Source organism: Ceratotherium simum, chromosome 25 (genome assembly GCF_057802395.1).
Source record: "Ceratotherium simum simum isolate JZ-2026a chromosome 25, ASM5780239v1, whole genome shotgun sequence".
Taxonomy (NCBI): domain Eukaryota; kingdom Metazoa; phylum Chordata; class Mammalia; order Perissodactyla; family Rhinocerotidae; genus Ceratotherium; species Ceratotherium simum.
The window spans coordinates 22,339,211-22,352,752 of NC_141924.1; the positions used below are offsets into that span (position 1 = coordinate 22,339,211).

At 41.5% G+C, this 13,542-nt stretch overlaps 1 protein-coding gene across 1 annotated transcript in view; it reads right to left on the bottom strand.

The window, feature by feature from the left end:
- Positions 1-13,542, bottom strand: part of ANO4 (anoctamin 4) — a 210,199-nt gene that overhangs the window by 129,475 nt on the left and 67,182 nt on the right. Inside the window, exon 6 of the mRNA XM_087449050.1 lies at positions 2,668-2,799. Within this exon, the coding sequence (XP_087305176.1) occupies positions 2,668-2,799 (132 nt within the window). The remainder of the gene's footprint in view (positions 1-2,667; positions 2,800-13,542) is intronic.

Genomic DNA, 13,542 nt, shown 5'->3' on the forward strand with positions numbered 1-13,542 from the left:
AAATGGATGGTGCTATTAATTAAGAGCTATGATAGGAAAAAAAATATTACCAAGGCATAGAAGAGAGCATCTCACCCAGAATTGGGGAAATCATGGAAGGGTTTCTGGAGGAAATGTCTCTGTTGAAACCTGAAAGAAGGGAGCCTAAGGGAAAGGGTATTCCAGGCAGAGGGAAGAGCATGTGTAGACAGCAGACAAGAGGACACAGTGAGTTAAGGAGCTCAAAGCAGCTCAGTGTGGCCAAAACACACAGCCAGGCGATGGAAGCAGGAGCTAGTGAGCCAGCTTAGCTGTCTGGGTTTTATCCTGAGAGAGAAATATTTTTAAGGCTGTTTTCCCACTCTGTTCATTATTTATTAAACTTCCAATTCTCTTTTCTCTCTTTCTACTACACATACACACACACTTAAATTTCTATTATTCTCTTTTATTCCTAGACAAATACAATATCAAACATTCTGCAAAACCAAGAAGTCACAGGAGATTTTGGACCGCATTTGGAAAACCAGGAGATCATGTTATAACTCCCAGAGCTCATTAACCAGATATTTCTAATTACTTTTTCCTCCTTAGTCCTCCTATCTTGAAAGCTCATCTTCCACTGATCACTCCCGTTTTTCAAACAATAATGCCAGGTTTTCTCATGCCCTTTACCCAATCACAGAGGACTACTTGTAGTTCTTCAAACACTCCATTCTGTTTCATGCCTTTATTCTCTTATATACACATTATTCTCTCTTCTTGGGATATCTTTTCCACCTTACCTGCCTGGGCAAGTGTTATCCTTCAAGACCCACCTCAAGCATTTTCTTCTTGTGTTCAACCCTCACCTCTTACCAACTTTTCTCCAAATCTGGAAAATGGAACACTCTCTCTTTTAAGTCACACCCATCATACTATTTACAATTATTTTAAATGGTCTGCTGTCTTTACTAGGCCGGAATCAAGACTGTGTATTATTTATCTTTATATCTTCTGTAACCAGACAGTGCCTGGCAAGAAGTAGACACCAAATTAGTGACTGTTGAATGAATCAATTATTCAATGAATGAATACCCAAACAAGTCAAAAAAAGGCTTCTCAAATATATGACAGATATGGCTGAATACCTCTATCCCACATGCTATCATCCCTCTTTATTATATATTTTTAAAAACTTAAAACTTAAAAACTCCATGCATCCATCCATCCATCCAAAAATTCTGAGACCCTCCCAAGCTGTGGTAGGCGCTCTCTCAGGCAGGGGAGAAGCAAAGAGGAAATCTGCAGGTAAATCAGACTCTACTCCAGTAGAATTTAAAGTCAAACAATCACTTGTGTAAGAATCTTCAAGATGAACAACATAGGCATGGTGAAAGTTTAAATTAAGAGTGGAAACATGTCATTTTTACTTTTTCTCTTAAGAAAACACCCATAGGTCCTAATCTCTGAGTTAACATGAAGTCCCTCTCAGTTCCTATTTCTCATGCAGGATTTAACTAGAATTTTGAGGCCTGGCTGTGCGTTTCATGTCTTCTTCAATAACCCTTTCAAATGTTCACATAACGTGGCTAGGTTGGCATCAATCTGACCTGTGCGGATCCAGGGTTTGGCTATTTCAGAGGCCTACTGAATTGCTTCCTTTGCATTGTACATTATACATTTTGATACAGAACATTGTTTGATTTTCCTTCTCTCCTTTGCCCTCCAGAGGTCCACAGACTTTAATTGATTTTCTGTTGCTGAAATGTGCCCCCACCTCGTACTCCCTGCAACTTGACAACTACCATTTGGTTTATTTTTTTCTCCAAGTCGGTAACCTATTTTTTAAAAATTCTGTCACTCCTTTCCTCCCTCCAGGTAAGTCATTTTTATTGAGGCTGTCTCTATGGCTGGAGCAGGGAGAGGCAGGAATTCCTGAAGTCTGGCTGAGAGTGAGGCTGGGTCGACCTGATTTATCCCCCTTTTAGGAGGCTGTTTTTGCCTAGTCATTTACAGTCTTTGGCATGCTTTTCTCTCCTACCACAGACCCTGGCATCCAGCCATGATTTCTTGTCATCTCAGAAGCTTCAGAGTCAACTGTCTATCACTTTTGCAATTTCTCAAAGGCTCAACTACTCAGCCAACTTCTCTCTTGGCCCCCCTGCATGTCAATAGTGACAATTTACTGTTCAGAGATGTCTGATAAATGAACCAGGAAGCCAGCTGCCAGGTGATGTGGTTTTTTCCTGGAGCAACTTGGTGAGTTACTGAAGAAAGGGGAACTGAGAAGTGAACTGAGATTTTTAAAAAAGCCAACCCCTCTTTTCAACAGGGAAAGGAGTAGACCAGTTCCCTGCCTGCTGGCGAGATGCAGATGAGCCTGCAGGGGGCTCTGAGCACTGGGGATTGGCAGAACCACAAGACAGAAGGAGCCTGGGGCTTTGAATCACCATGGAGAAGATCGTTGACCCAACATACATATGGACACGTGTTCTATTGTATTAAGCCGCTGAGATGTGGGGATTGTTTGTTAGAGCAGTTAGCTTACCCTAATACAATAGGGATATGAACACTCACAGGACTGTTAGGGAAGAAGGGCACTAAGCTGTTCCTTCCACGTGCCAAGGAATCAAAGGCGCGCAGGAGCAGGCTCTGCCACAGCTGCACGTCCTTAGTAAGACAAGGGCTTTCACAGGAAACACTCACTGATGGATCCTTTGCTGGCTGAAAGGGGCAGTGTAGCAGTCATTCTCCTCCAGGTCTGGCAGTGTCTCCTTGTCCAACCTCATTGGCTTCTTAGGTAACCATCTCCGAAACCTGCTTATTTGTTTATCGATCCTGTGGTACACGAAAGGCAAGACCAAAGGGTACAGCATGTCAGCATTGCCCCAAAACACAGGCAGGAAGTCTCCACAGAGCCGTAATTATGACACCACACCCTCCAGGCACTCTCACTGCACTCATGATACCCCCATTTTACAGACGGAAAGAAGAGAGCCACAACTCCACTGTTCCTTTGCTTTCACCAAGGGGGCTCGATATTACTGTTTATGAAACAGCAGCCATGAGTTGTATGTCCACCCACATGCCAACAAATAACCAAGGAGTCATAACAAGGCTGGTAGGCTCTGGAAAGAAGTTGACAGTCCCTTAAGCAAAGCAGCAGAGACTAACTTCTTATATTCTGCAGGTTCTAGAAACTCATTTTGTGCTTGGAAAATCTCTCCCTCTGAGGTCAGGGAAGAGCTCTAGCTGTAGATAACTTTGGCCAGGGGGCCTGACAGCACATCCCAGTGGGTTGACTGCGTACAGAGAGCCTGACGTCACAGTTTGCTTCCTGCCTCTCATATCTTCCGTGGGCAGCCTTTCAGCAGACAGCAGGCTGGTTAGCTTTCGTGCTTTCTTCTCAAACTGACCCCATGGTTCTCATGGTGCTGGGGTGTCATGACACATGTGTCACTCTGGCCAGGGCACACAATGATGCCAAGTCAAGGAAAACAACAGTGTCCTAGAAATGGTTTTCAAGACACATTTTCCCCCTTGCTACCTCCCCATTTCCTCTGATTTCTGCTGATGAAACCATCTGGCTTCCAAGTGCTCAGATTCTGAATTATTCACAGCAAACCACTAGAAAGAGCAAATACCACACCAGACTTTAAAATGATTATGCTACCTCAGGTATGTATACCACTGGAAAAAATTGTTTTCCAAGAGCCCATATCAAATAGCATCTCTGTGAGGTAGACTGAACAGGTACCATTCTCGTTTTCCACATCACAAAAGAGACCCAGGGCAGACCCAGCCAGTGTATAAAGGACCAAGATGCAGATTTTGGACTCTTGATTTAGAGATCACCCCATCAAAGTAGTTGATAATGGGAATCTTCACTTAAGGGCTATAGAAGGGACAAATTTCTCTAAAGAAGAAAATCTCTAAATGACTTCTAAGTCTATTAACTGAAAATACATGGAATTTGGGCATGTTTTGTTTTTTTCCAATTAAAAAAAATTTACATGGCAATTTATCCTTTTTAGTGAAACTCCCAGCTGAATAGATTATTTTTTATATAACCAATCAACTCAAAAATGAAAAAATGAATGGTAAACTCCTCTTTTACCACCTCTTTTATTCTCAGCACTGTTCCAGCCTTATCACGACCCCTTACTCTGTCCGATGGCGGCCATCCTTTCTCCAGAACCTCTTGAAGTTCAAACTGGAAAGGGTCTCACAGCTTCTCTAGGCCCCTCCTCTCAAAGATGACCCATCTCCACCACATATTCACACAGAGAAGTAAAGATTCTACCCAGGGCCATGTACCCAGAAAAGAATAGTAGATTGGAAGGGCCCACAGCCCCAGGAAGGGGAAAAGTTCCCATCTCCTCCATCCTTCATCCTCCTGGTCCTCCCTTCCCTCACCATCTCTTTAAAGATAGCTAAAATACAGAGAGATGATGAGCTTCAGAGAGGCAGTATGACACAGCAGTCAAGAACATGAACTCTGGGGCAGGAGTGCCTAGATTCAAATCTTGGCTCTGTAAATATCAGTAGTGTGACCTTGGGCAAGTTATTGAACTTTGCGTTGCCTCAATTTCCTCATCTGTAAAATGGGCATGATAATGATACTCAATTCATGGAGTTCTGACGATGAACTGATCAACACATATGTAAAGTCTCCAGAACAGTGTCTGGTGTACAGTAAGCCACTGGCTATTATTACTACTTTCTTTTTCTTTTTTTTTTTCAAAAATAAGAATTTGAGCAACTCCCTTGCCTCTTAACATTTGCCTTTTTGCTTTTCAATTCAAAGTTAATTGTGCTTCACTAGCATCTATCACTTGTCCAAGTTCAATGATTTAGTCCTTAAAAGGACTCATAAATTTGACTTCCTAGGATAAGCTGGTGGTCTCCCTCGTGGCTCTTGGCTCTTGCCTTAAAACTCATTCAAGAAAGAGGACACTGGCTCAGAGGTTTTTCATAATAGAGCTTTTACCTCCCACACATCTCCAGTCTGCAGCACTAATCGGATTACACTTTGTGGAGTTCACATTCTCACAGAATCTGGGCTCTGCGTGCAATGACTATGAATTAAACCCAGCTAGGTACAGTGCTCAGCATGGATAAAAACTAATAAAGCTGTAAAAAATCAGGCATAAATACTCTATGGGAAAGAAATGGCAGCTTTCAGGAACCGCCTTGTAGCACACAATTTAAACGAAATGTGAAGATGGTGAAGAGAGAGAAGAACAGGGTAATGAAAATGATTAATAAATCGAAAAATGAGGAGGGGCAAAAGGAAGTGAGGGGAAGCTGCCTGATGTGCTGGAAAGAAGCTGGGATTTGTAATTAGGATGCCTAGATCCCGGCTCTGCTGCTTGTCAGCTGTGTTACCTTCCACAAATCACTCACCTTGCTGAGCCTTATTTTCAAGGGTTTAAAAATGGGATAATAATCATTGTCATCATCTTACTGACCTCACAGGATTGTTAGGAGGCTTATAAAAGATGGTGTGCGTGAAATGCTTTAGAGAAGCTTCCAGGTAGACAGCAGTGCTATTAATAACTTCTTGAGGACCACGGAGACTAATGTAAAAGTGATGGAAAGCAGAGGAACTGGGCTTTTTAAAAACTATGGTGGAAGATAGATATTTCAGATATCTTAAAAATAAAACCCCTGAGACACTAACTGGCTGGAGGGTATGGACTGGTCTTCACTGGGATAGCCTGAGCAGAAGCAAGAGGACCAAGCATGGATTGTCCAGGTTCCATCACACACGCTGGTCCATGCTGTGTGCTCTTCACAGTGACAGAAACAAATACTCAAACGTGGTCAGCAGTTTGTGCCCTCTTCTGGTTGGCAGAATGGCCCCCCCAAAGATGTATGCACCCTAATCCCCGGAACCTGTGAATACATTATGTGACATGGCAAAAGGGACTTTGCGGATGTAAGTAAGGTTATGGACTTTAAAATAGCATCCTGGATTACTCAAGTGGACCCAATTTAATCACATGAGCCTTTAAAAGCAGAGAATTTTCTCTGGCTGGAGACAGGAGAGATGAGACAGAGGAGAAGTCAGAGAGATTCAAAGTGCGAGAAGGATCCAACCCGCTGTTGCTGGCTTTGAAAATGAAGACAGCCAGGAGCCAGGGAGAGTGGGCAGCTTCTAAAAGCTGAGAATGACCTTTGGCTAACAGCCAGTAAAGAAATAGAGACCCCACTCCTACAACTGCATGGAACTGAATTGTGCCAGCAATCTGGATGAGCCTGGAAGCCAATTCTCCCCGATAGCCTCCAGAGAAACCCAGACTGATCAACACTTTGATTTCAGCCTGTGAGACCCTGAGCAAAGCAACTGGTTGAGACCCCTCCCCAGGACTTCTGACTTGCAGAATTGTGAGATAATAAACTTGTATTGTTCTATGAAGCTAAGTTTTTGGGAATGTTTTATAACAATACGAAACTAATACACCTCTTAAAACAGTCTGGGTCTGACCTTCCCCTTGAAACCTGATGGCTCGTCAGGCTCCCAAAGGCTGAGGCTGATGTTCCACATGCTGCCTCCACCTTCCAGCCAGGCGGCTCTGGGAACAACGGTTCATCTCTCTGTGGCTGGATATTGGGTGACCGCTCTTCCACAAACCCACTCCCACCCTCAAACTGTGCCATTGAGACATTATTGAGGATCCCCTCCCACCATGCAAAGGATAAACACATAGTGCAAAAGCCACTGGGCTGGAAAGTGTGAGACTCCAGTTGGGTTCTTGATTCTGCCATCATGTGTCAGTGTGGACTGCGACAAGCCTTTTATCCTCACCGAGCCTTAGTATCCTCATCTCTAAAATGATGAGCAATCAAATGCTTTTTAGATACTACACATTGGTGATGATTTGGGCAATATCTTGGCTTTATCACTCTAAACAAACTTGAGTTAATAAAGAGCTTTCCTTTTCTCAATGCACAATAGATAACCTTCTGTATAGAATGACAGACACTGGAGTCAGCTGGAAGTGGGTTCACCTCCTAGTTGCACATCTTGTTAGTGGTGAGTGCAATACTGGACAAGTGACTAAACCTCTCTGAGCTAATATACCCTTTGCATAAGGTGGTGGTGAGAACAACACAAGATAAGGAATATCAAGTGTTTGCACAATGCCTTGGATGTACAAAATGCTCAATTAAGTGGTAGTTTCTAGGATGAAGAAAATGGTGACAATGACAATGAACTTTCATGTAGAAAGTTCTTAACAGAAATTTAAGAGCTCTGATTCTCACTTGTATATTGAGGTCTGTGCTCCCACATTGCATCTAATAAACATCCCTGAACAGGCAATCCTGAAATTTACTTAGACATGTAAAAGTTGAGAAATGAACCAACCAGAAGGCATCCCATTTATCTCTTCAGTATAGGAGTGGGGCTTACTTAATAAAGTCTCTACTGGCAGGTAAAAGAAAAGAAAAAACATTGGCTTAAGGATTTAGCATTGATTTGGGTTAGATACATTGTCACTTTTTTTCCATTTCTGCCATTTACTGAGCAAAAGCCCTCTTACAGACTACACAGGCAAATCAATAAATAGAAGATGGATCATCCATTTGGGGATTTCTGGCCTTGACTTGTCAAGTTAATATCTGGACTAAAAGATGAGTTACTTTTATAGAAAGTTGTTCTGATGGTAAGTTCAGGGTCCCGTCAAAATGCTGGTTCATGGCAGGTGAGGTTTCAGATAGCTGGAAAGAGCTGGCAGTGCAGCACAAGCAAATGAGCACAGACACCACCTCTGCTGTGCTGTGCCTTCCCAAGGTGTGCCTTGGAAATGTGCCTTGAGAAGGTTCGGCTTATATCTCTTCTTCCCTCAGTTAACTCAGCGGTAAAAAGGGGAGACAATCCTACCTACCTCAGAAGTGGTGATGATTCAAGAAAAGGCCATATGCAAAGGACTTCACTCCCAACATGCTAAGCTGTCAGTAGGCCTTTATAAATTACCTACTATGTGCAGAGCCCTGACCTGGATGATGTACCCTGAAGGTGTACCCTGAAAAATAGAAGACAAAGGCCTTTCCCTTGAGCCACTGCCAACCCAGGAGGGAGTTTGTACCAATGACTACTTAATTAGGCTGAATTAAATGAAACAAGCTACTTCAGAGACACCTGCTTTTCCCCAGATGGGAATATTATAATAATAGCATCATATCTCTAACAGTTACATTATGTTTTCAGGGATGATATGCCTAGAGGGAACCTACAGATGAGTTTGTTGTTCTTTTTTTTAAACAGAGGCATCACACACAGCCCTACATTGTAGTAAGTGAAGCCCTCCTAGACTGATAACAGGTAGACAACAGCAGCCTTAGATTTCTTTTTCCTCTTCCTAGAGCCAAGTCCCCTGTATTTGTAGCCTCTCCTTGGATAGGAGTTAGGGATGGAAGCTAATGCAATTCTTTTAGGTCATAGGGCTACTAATTGAGGCACAGCCTAAATATCTTACAGAAGAGTCCAAAGGCTTTGGAACACTTATGTATATTTATTTTTAAAAACAGGGATGGAAATATACAAGTCATTTTGTCATTTTGCCTCTATGCTCATCTGATATGATTACAACTGCACTGAAAGTATAATGTAGTAGGGTCCAGCATTCATTCTGCCAAGCATCGCAAAGAATAATGGCAGGCAGATTGTGTATGGGGGAATGGAGGAAAAAAGAATGAGCAGTAATGAGACTTCAGCTACAAGCCACCCACAATAATCAGATTTGTTACTTTGTAATCACATCTTCTGTAGACAATATTTGTACTATTTGGTGAAGGCAAAAAAAAAAAAATTATAAGGCAGAATAAAGATGATAAATTCTCTTTCTTTATTGGATACGTAATTTATAATGCCTGTAAGTCTGCCCAAAGATAAGAGTCAAAACAGCATTTAATAGACCGAGTAAGTGGATGAAAAGAGCATTTACTCCAAAAATACATGTCTGAACTATGTGAGTGTACTTTATGGAGTCAGGTGACTTTTTCAAATAAAGATATTTGGAAAACGATGCTTTATTTCTCTGGCTGCTCAGAAACTTTACAAAATTTATAATTCATTTCTCTTATCCTTAAAGGAGATAGGTTTATTTCAGAGATGCTCCCATGGACTAATGAAATGAAATATCGTTTATATGGATGAAACTAAAATCCAAAATAAAAATCCATATTTAGTATGATGTGAGAATTTTAGAATATTGGAAGTCAATGTTTTATTACTTGTGTACGCCCAGGATAACAAGTTGTAGATGTGCACTTCAATTTGTAATATCAGTCCTGGCTACAAAGAGACACTCTTTATGATCTAAATCAGTCTGTTCTGAGGTGAAATAAAGAGTTAAAGTAGATACGAAATTTTCTGACAAACTACATTTTAAAATTTACACCAGACGTTGGTTACACCACCACAGCAATGTCCAAAACTTAATTCTACGCGGTAAGCAATGAAGTTTATCTTAAGAGGCCATTCTGAATCAATGTGTCATACCACCATAGTTAGGATTTTCTTTCCTTTATTTTTTCACAGCGTCTTCTAGTGCCTTCCAATGCCTACATTCTTTTACGGTTGTGGTTTATGCACTTGAAGTAGCACCCACTTTTTCAGGCCAAAGATTAGTGTTTAGTAAGCTGTTCCCCCAGTTCAAGAAACAAGGCTTTCTAAGCTCTTAGTCACTCAAAATCTCTCCTCTACACACAAAGGGAATACATGATTGGTCATGTGTTCAGTCTCCTTTGCTTTCCTCCTCTTAGCTTCTGTTCTAAATCCCATTCCTCTTTCTCCTTTCCTCTACCATGAAACTTATCACTGCCCCTGATTTGTCAGGACCTCCCTGTGTTCTCCACCAGCTATAATTTGGTTTCCTCACCCTCCACTCTGTGGTCATCATTCTCAAAATGTAGTCCCAGACCAGCAACATCAATATCACCTGGGATCTTGTACAAATTACTATTGAGCCTCACCTCAGAAACCCTGGGAAGGGGCCCAGTAATCTGAGTATTAAAAAGCCCTTCAGATGATCCTGATGCATGCTAAAGTTTGAGAACCACCACTCCCTGGAGACTGCTATCACGGCAGTTACCAGCAACTTCTAAACAGTATTGTGTTTTTTACAAGACCCTTCACCAGCAAACAGATTATGACTCACTGAAGGCTCAGATGATGGTTAGCATTTTTTTAGCAATAAAGTACTTTTTGATTAAGGTATGTACATTATTTTTTTAGACATAATGTATTGCACACTTAATAGACTATAGTATAGTGCAAATAATAACTTTTATATGCACTGGGAAACCAAAAAATTTGTGTGACTTGCTTTATTCTGATATTCACTTTATTGCAGTGGTCTGGAACCAAATCCACAGTATCTCCGAGGTATGCCTGGATCCAAAAGCAATTCTCATCTCTCATCCTTCATCAGGAGCTGAAGAACCACTCCTTCTTATGAAAACTCATTCCTGGTACCTTCGACACTGCCCTCCTTTAGTTCTCCTCTGACTTCTTCCATTGTTCTTTTTCATCCTCCTCCCATCTTCTCCTGTCTCCTTAACACAGATTTTCCAAGGAATTGGCACTGGCCTTCTTCTCGTCACTCTCTATATCCTTCCCTGGGAAATTCCATCCACTCCTCTGGCTAATGTCATGACTTCTATGGCTTTGACTCCCAAATTGGATTCTCCAGCTTTACCTCTTGCTTTAACTGCTTTGCCGTTGGTTCCAAAGGCCTTCAGGACACCAACACCTCAAAGACCTACCGTGAGTTATATTAATTAAATTATTAAAACAAAATTTAATTTTTGTGAGAATTATTAAAACAAAAATTATCATCTTTATCACCACACCTATATCTCCTCCAGATTTCCATTCTTTTTTACCTCCAACAACATTTTCCCAATCCCTTAGGTATGGAAACCTCTTTCTCCTCCTCCCAATTCTCAATTTCCAAATATCTGCTAAGTACTAAGTCCTTTGGCCTATAATTTCACAATCTTTCTCATCTACTTTGCCTTTTTGCTCTGTAGGTTATTTTTCGTCTATCCAGGGGGAAGAACCTCAATCTGAGTGTCCTTTAGAGCGAAAGCTACAGAGGGAGAGATTACAGCTTATTTTAAGGAAGAATTTTCTAATAGTCAGAGGTGCCCACAGATGGGTTTGGGAATTCCCTGTCTTCAGAGATGTGTAAATATCTTGACGATATTTGATATCCTATCCGACCCTGAGATTACACGGTTCCTTCTATCACCATTTTCTTTTAAGCCCTCATTTCCCACCCCTCCCCCATAGTGTGAGCAAATGTTTCAGTCCCAAGTCTGTGTCTGACACTTTAGGCAGACCTGTTTTTTCTATGCTTCTTTTCTTTTTGACTTCCTTTCCGCCTACTCCAATCCTCACATGTGTGTATGGAGATTCATTCATTCACTCACTCCACCTACTATATGCTAGGTGCTAGAAATATAGAATTGAATGAGTCATCCTTGCCTGTAGGTACCATCCAGGTGGAGAGATGGACATCTATATCATAGATTATAGCACCGGATGATGGGGGCATCTGGTACCAATGGGAGAACAGAGAAGAGGCATCATGTAACCTGGTTAAAAGGTCCAACCATGCAGATTGAGTTTTGAGGACTGAGTAGGCATTACCTTGGTGAACAAGATGAGAAAGAACCTTCCAGAAGGAACTATATGCAAAAGTACATAAGCCCAAGTGAGTATGATGTGTCTGGAAACCATGAGTGGTTCCATAAGGATAGAGCAAAGAGGAAGAGGAGAAAGATGGGAGGAGAGAGATGGATGAAGACAATTTATAAAGGGATGTGTTTTAAGCTGAAGTCTTTTAAATTTATTTTATTTTCCTACTATGAGGAAGCCACCAAGTGACAAGATTGGATTTGCTCCTTAGGAAGATGACTAGAGGAGAGTTTGGAAGAGGGTCAGAATAGAGGTAGAAAGATAAATTTGTGTAAAATAGGCAAGAGGTGATGAGAGCTCAATTAGGTTAATGGCAGTGGGAACTGAGTGTGATGTATGGATTCTAGAGGTGTTCATGGGGCAGCATCTGCATAACTTGAAAGACTGCCTAGATGAGGAGGCAACACATCCAGAAGGAACCTTAGGTTTTAAGTTAGGTGACTGTGTGGGTAGTAGACAAGGCCTGTATAGGGAATACAAATGGAGAAAATGACAAGCAAAATCAGAACAGTGTTAGTGGACTAGTCACTACAGGGTGGAAAAAGGAGACTATAGGAGAAGGATAAGATCAGAAGCAGAAAGGGAATAGGAGGTACGAAAAGACATAAGGTTATTATTATAAATATTACATATAATAATGGATACCATCCATTATAATGATAGATACCAGATACCATTAATAGACACCATTTATTGAAGATCTACTACACACCAGGCACTAAACCTCACGTCAACCCTACAGGGTGCGAATTAGTATCCTCATTTTACAAATGTGGAAAACTTAGGCTCAAAGATGTGAAGTAACTTGTCCAAAGTCATCTAGTGCCAAGATTTAAACACAGGTTTTATGATCCCACAGGATGTGCCTTTTCCCACCCATATTGGATTTATTGAATGAAGGCTGCTTGGCAAATTTGGATGAGAGTAAGATTTCTCCCCACTCCGTTAAGCATCTGGAATATACTGCATTCAATACACTGAAACAATATGTATAGTCTTGATATTTCCACTGTGCCACCAAAGTGGGGAGAACTTTCTCTTCACTTTGTCGTGTTTACTTCAGGTTTTATTTGATTTGGGTTTTAACTTACTCCATCCATAGTCAGTCAAATCTTTAATTTAATGAGAAGGTGGCGATGGACCTGTCATACAGACCAGTGGTTTCTAAAGCGTGGTCCCAGGACCAGCAGCACTAGCCCCACCTGGGACCTGTTAGAAATAAAAATTCTTCAGCCCCACCACAGATATGCTAAGTCAGAAACTCTGGGGGTGGGGTCCAACAACCTGTGTTTTAACAAGCCCTTCAGGTGACTCTGAGGCTGGCTGAAGTTTGAGAACTATTGAGACCTACTGACATAGGCTAAAGCGTTGCATCAGGCTTTTACAGAAGGTCATTATGTGACGAGGGGCTAATCTAAGCAGCGGTGAATCCAAATGCCATGGCTACTGCCTAATGAAAGAACTGCTAATAAGGATGTGCACAGGGGAATCTGGGGAAACCACAACATCTTAGTTTCTTCAGATGCCAATTCTCACACCATACTTTGTTGGGTGCATGTGCATTTGAGTAAACCCACTAAAATAAAACAATTACTCTTTTAATGATCACCATGCATTACACAGAAACAGAGTGAACTTGAATCCTAAATCTCACAGAACTGGACGAAGTATAGGACTTTCAGAGAAATGCAACAGTTTTCAAGTTTAACCACCAGCACAGCTCAGGGGGAATGGTCACATAAGACCAATGAAAATTGTGAAATTTGATTGCCAATGATCACACCAGAATCAAAGTAAAGGACATCACTGATGTTTTCCCCTTCTCCCTGGCTTCTCAAAAAACAAGGACAAATCAACTTTGGAAGGAGACA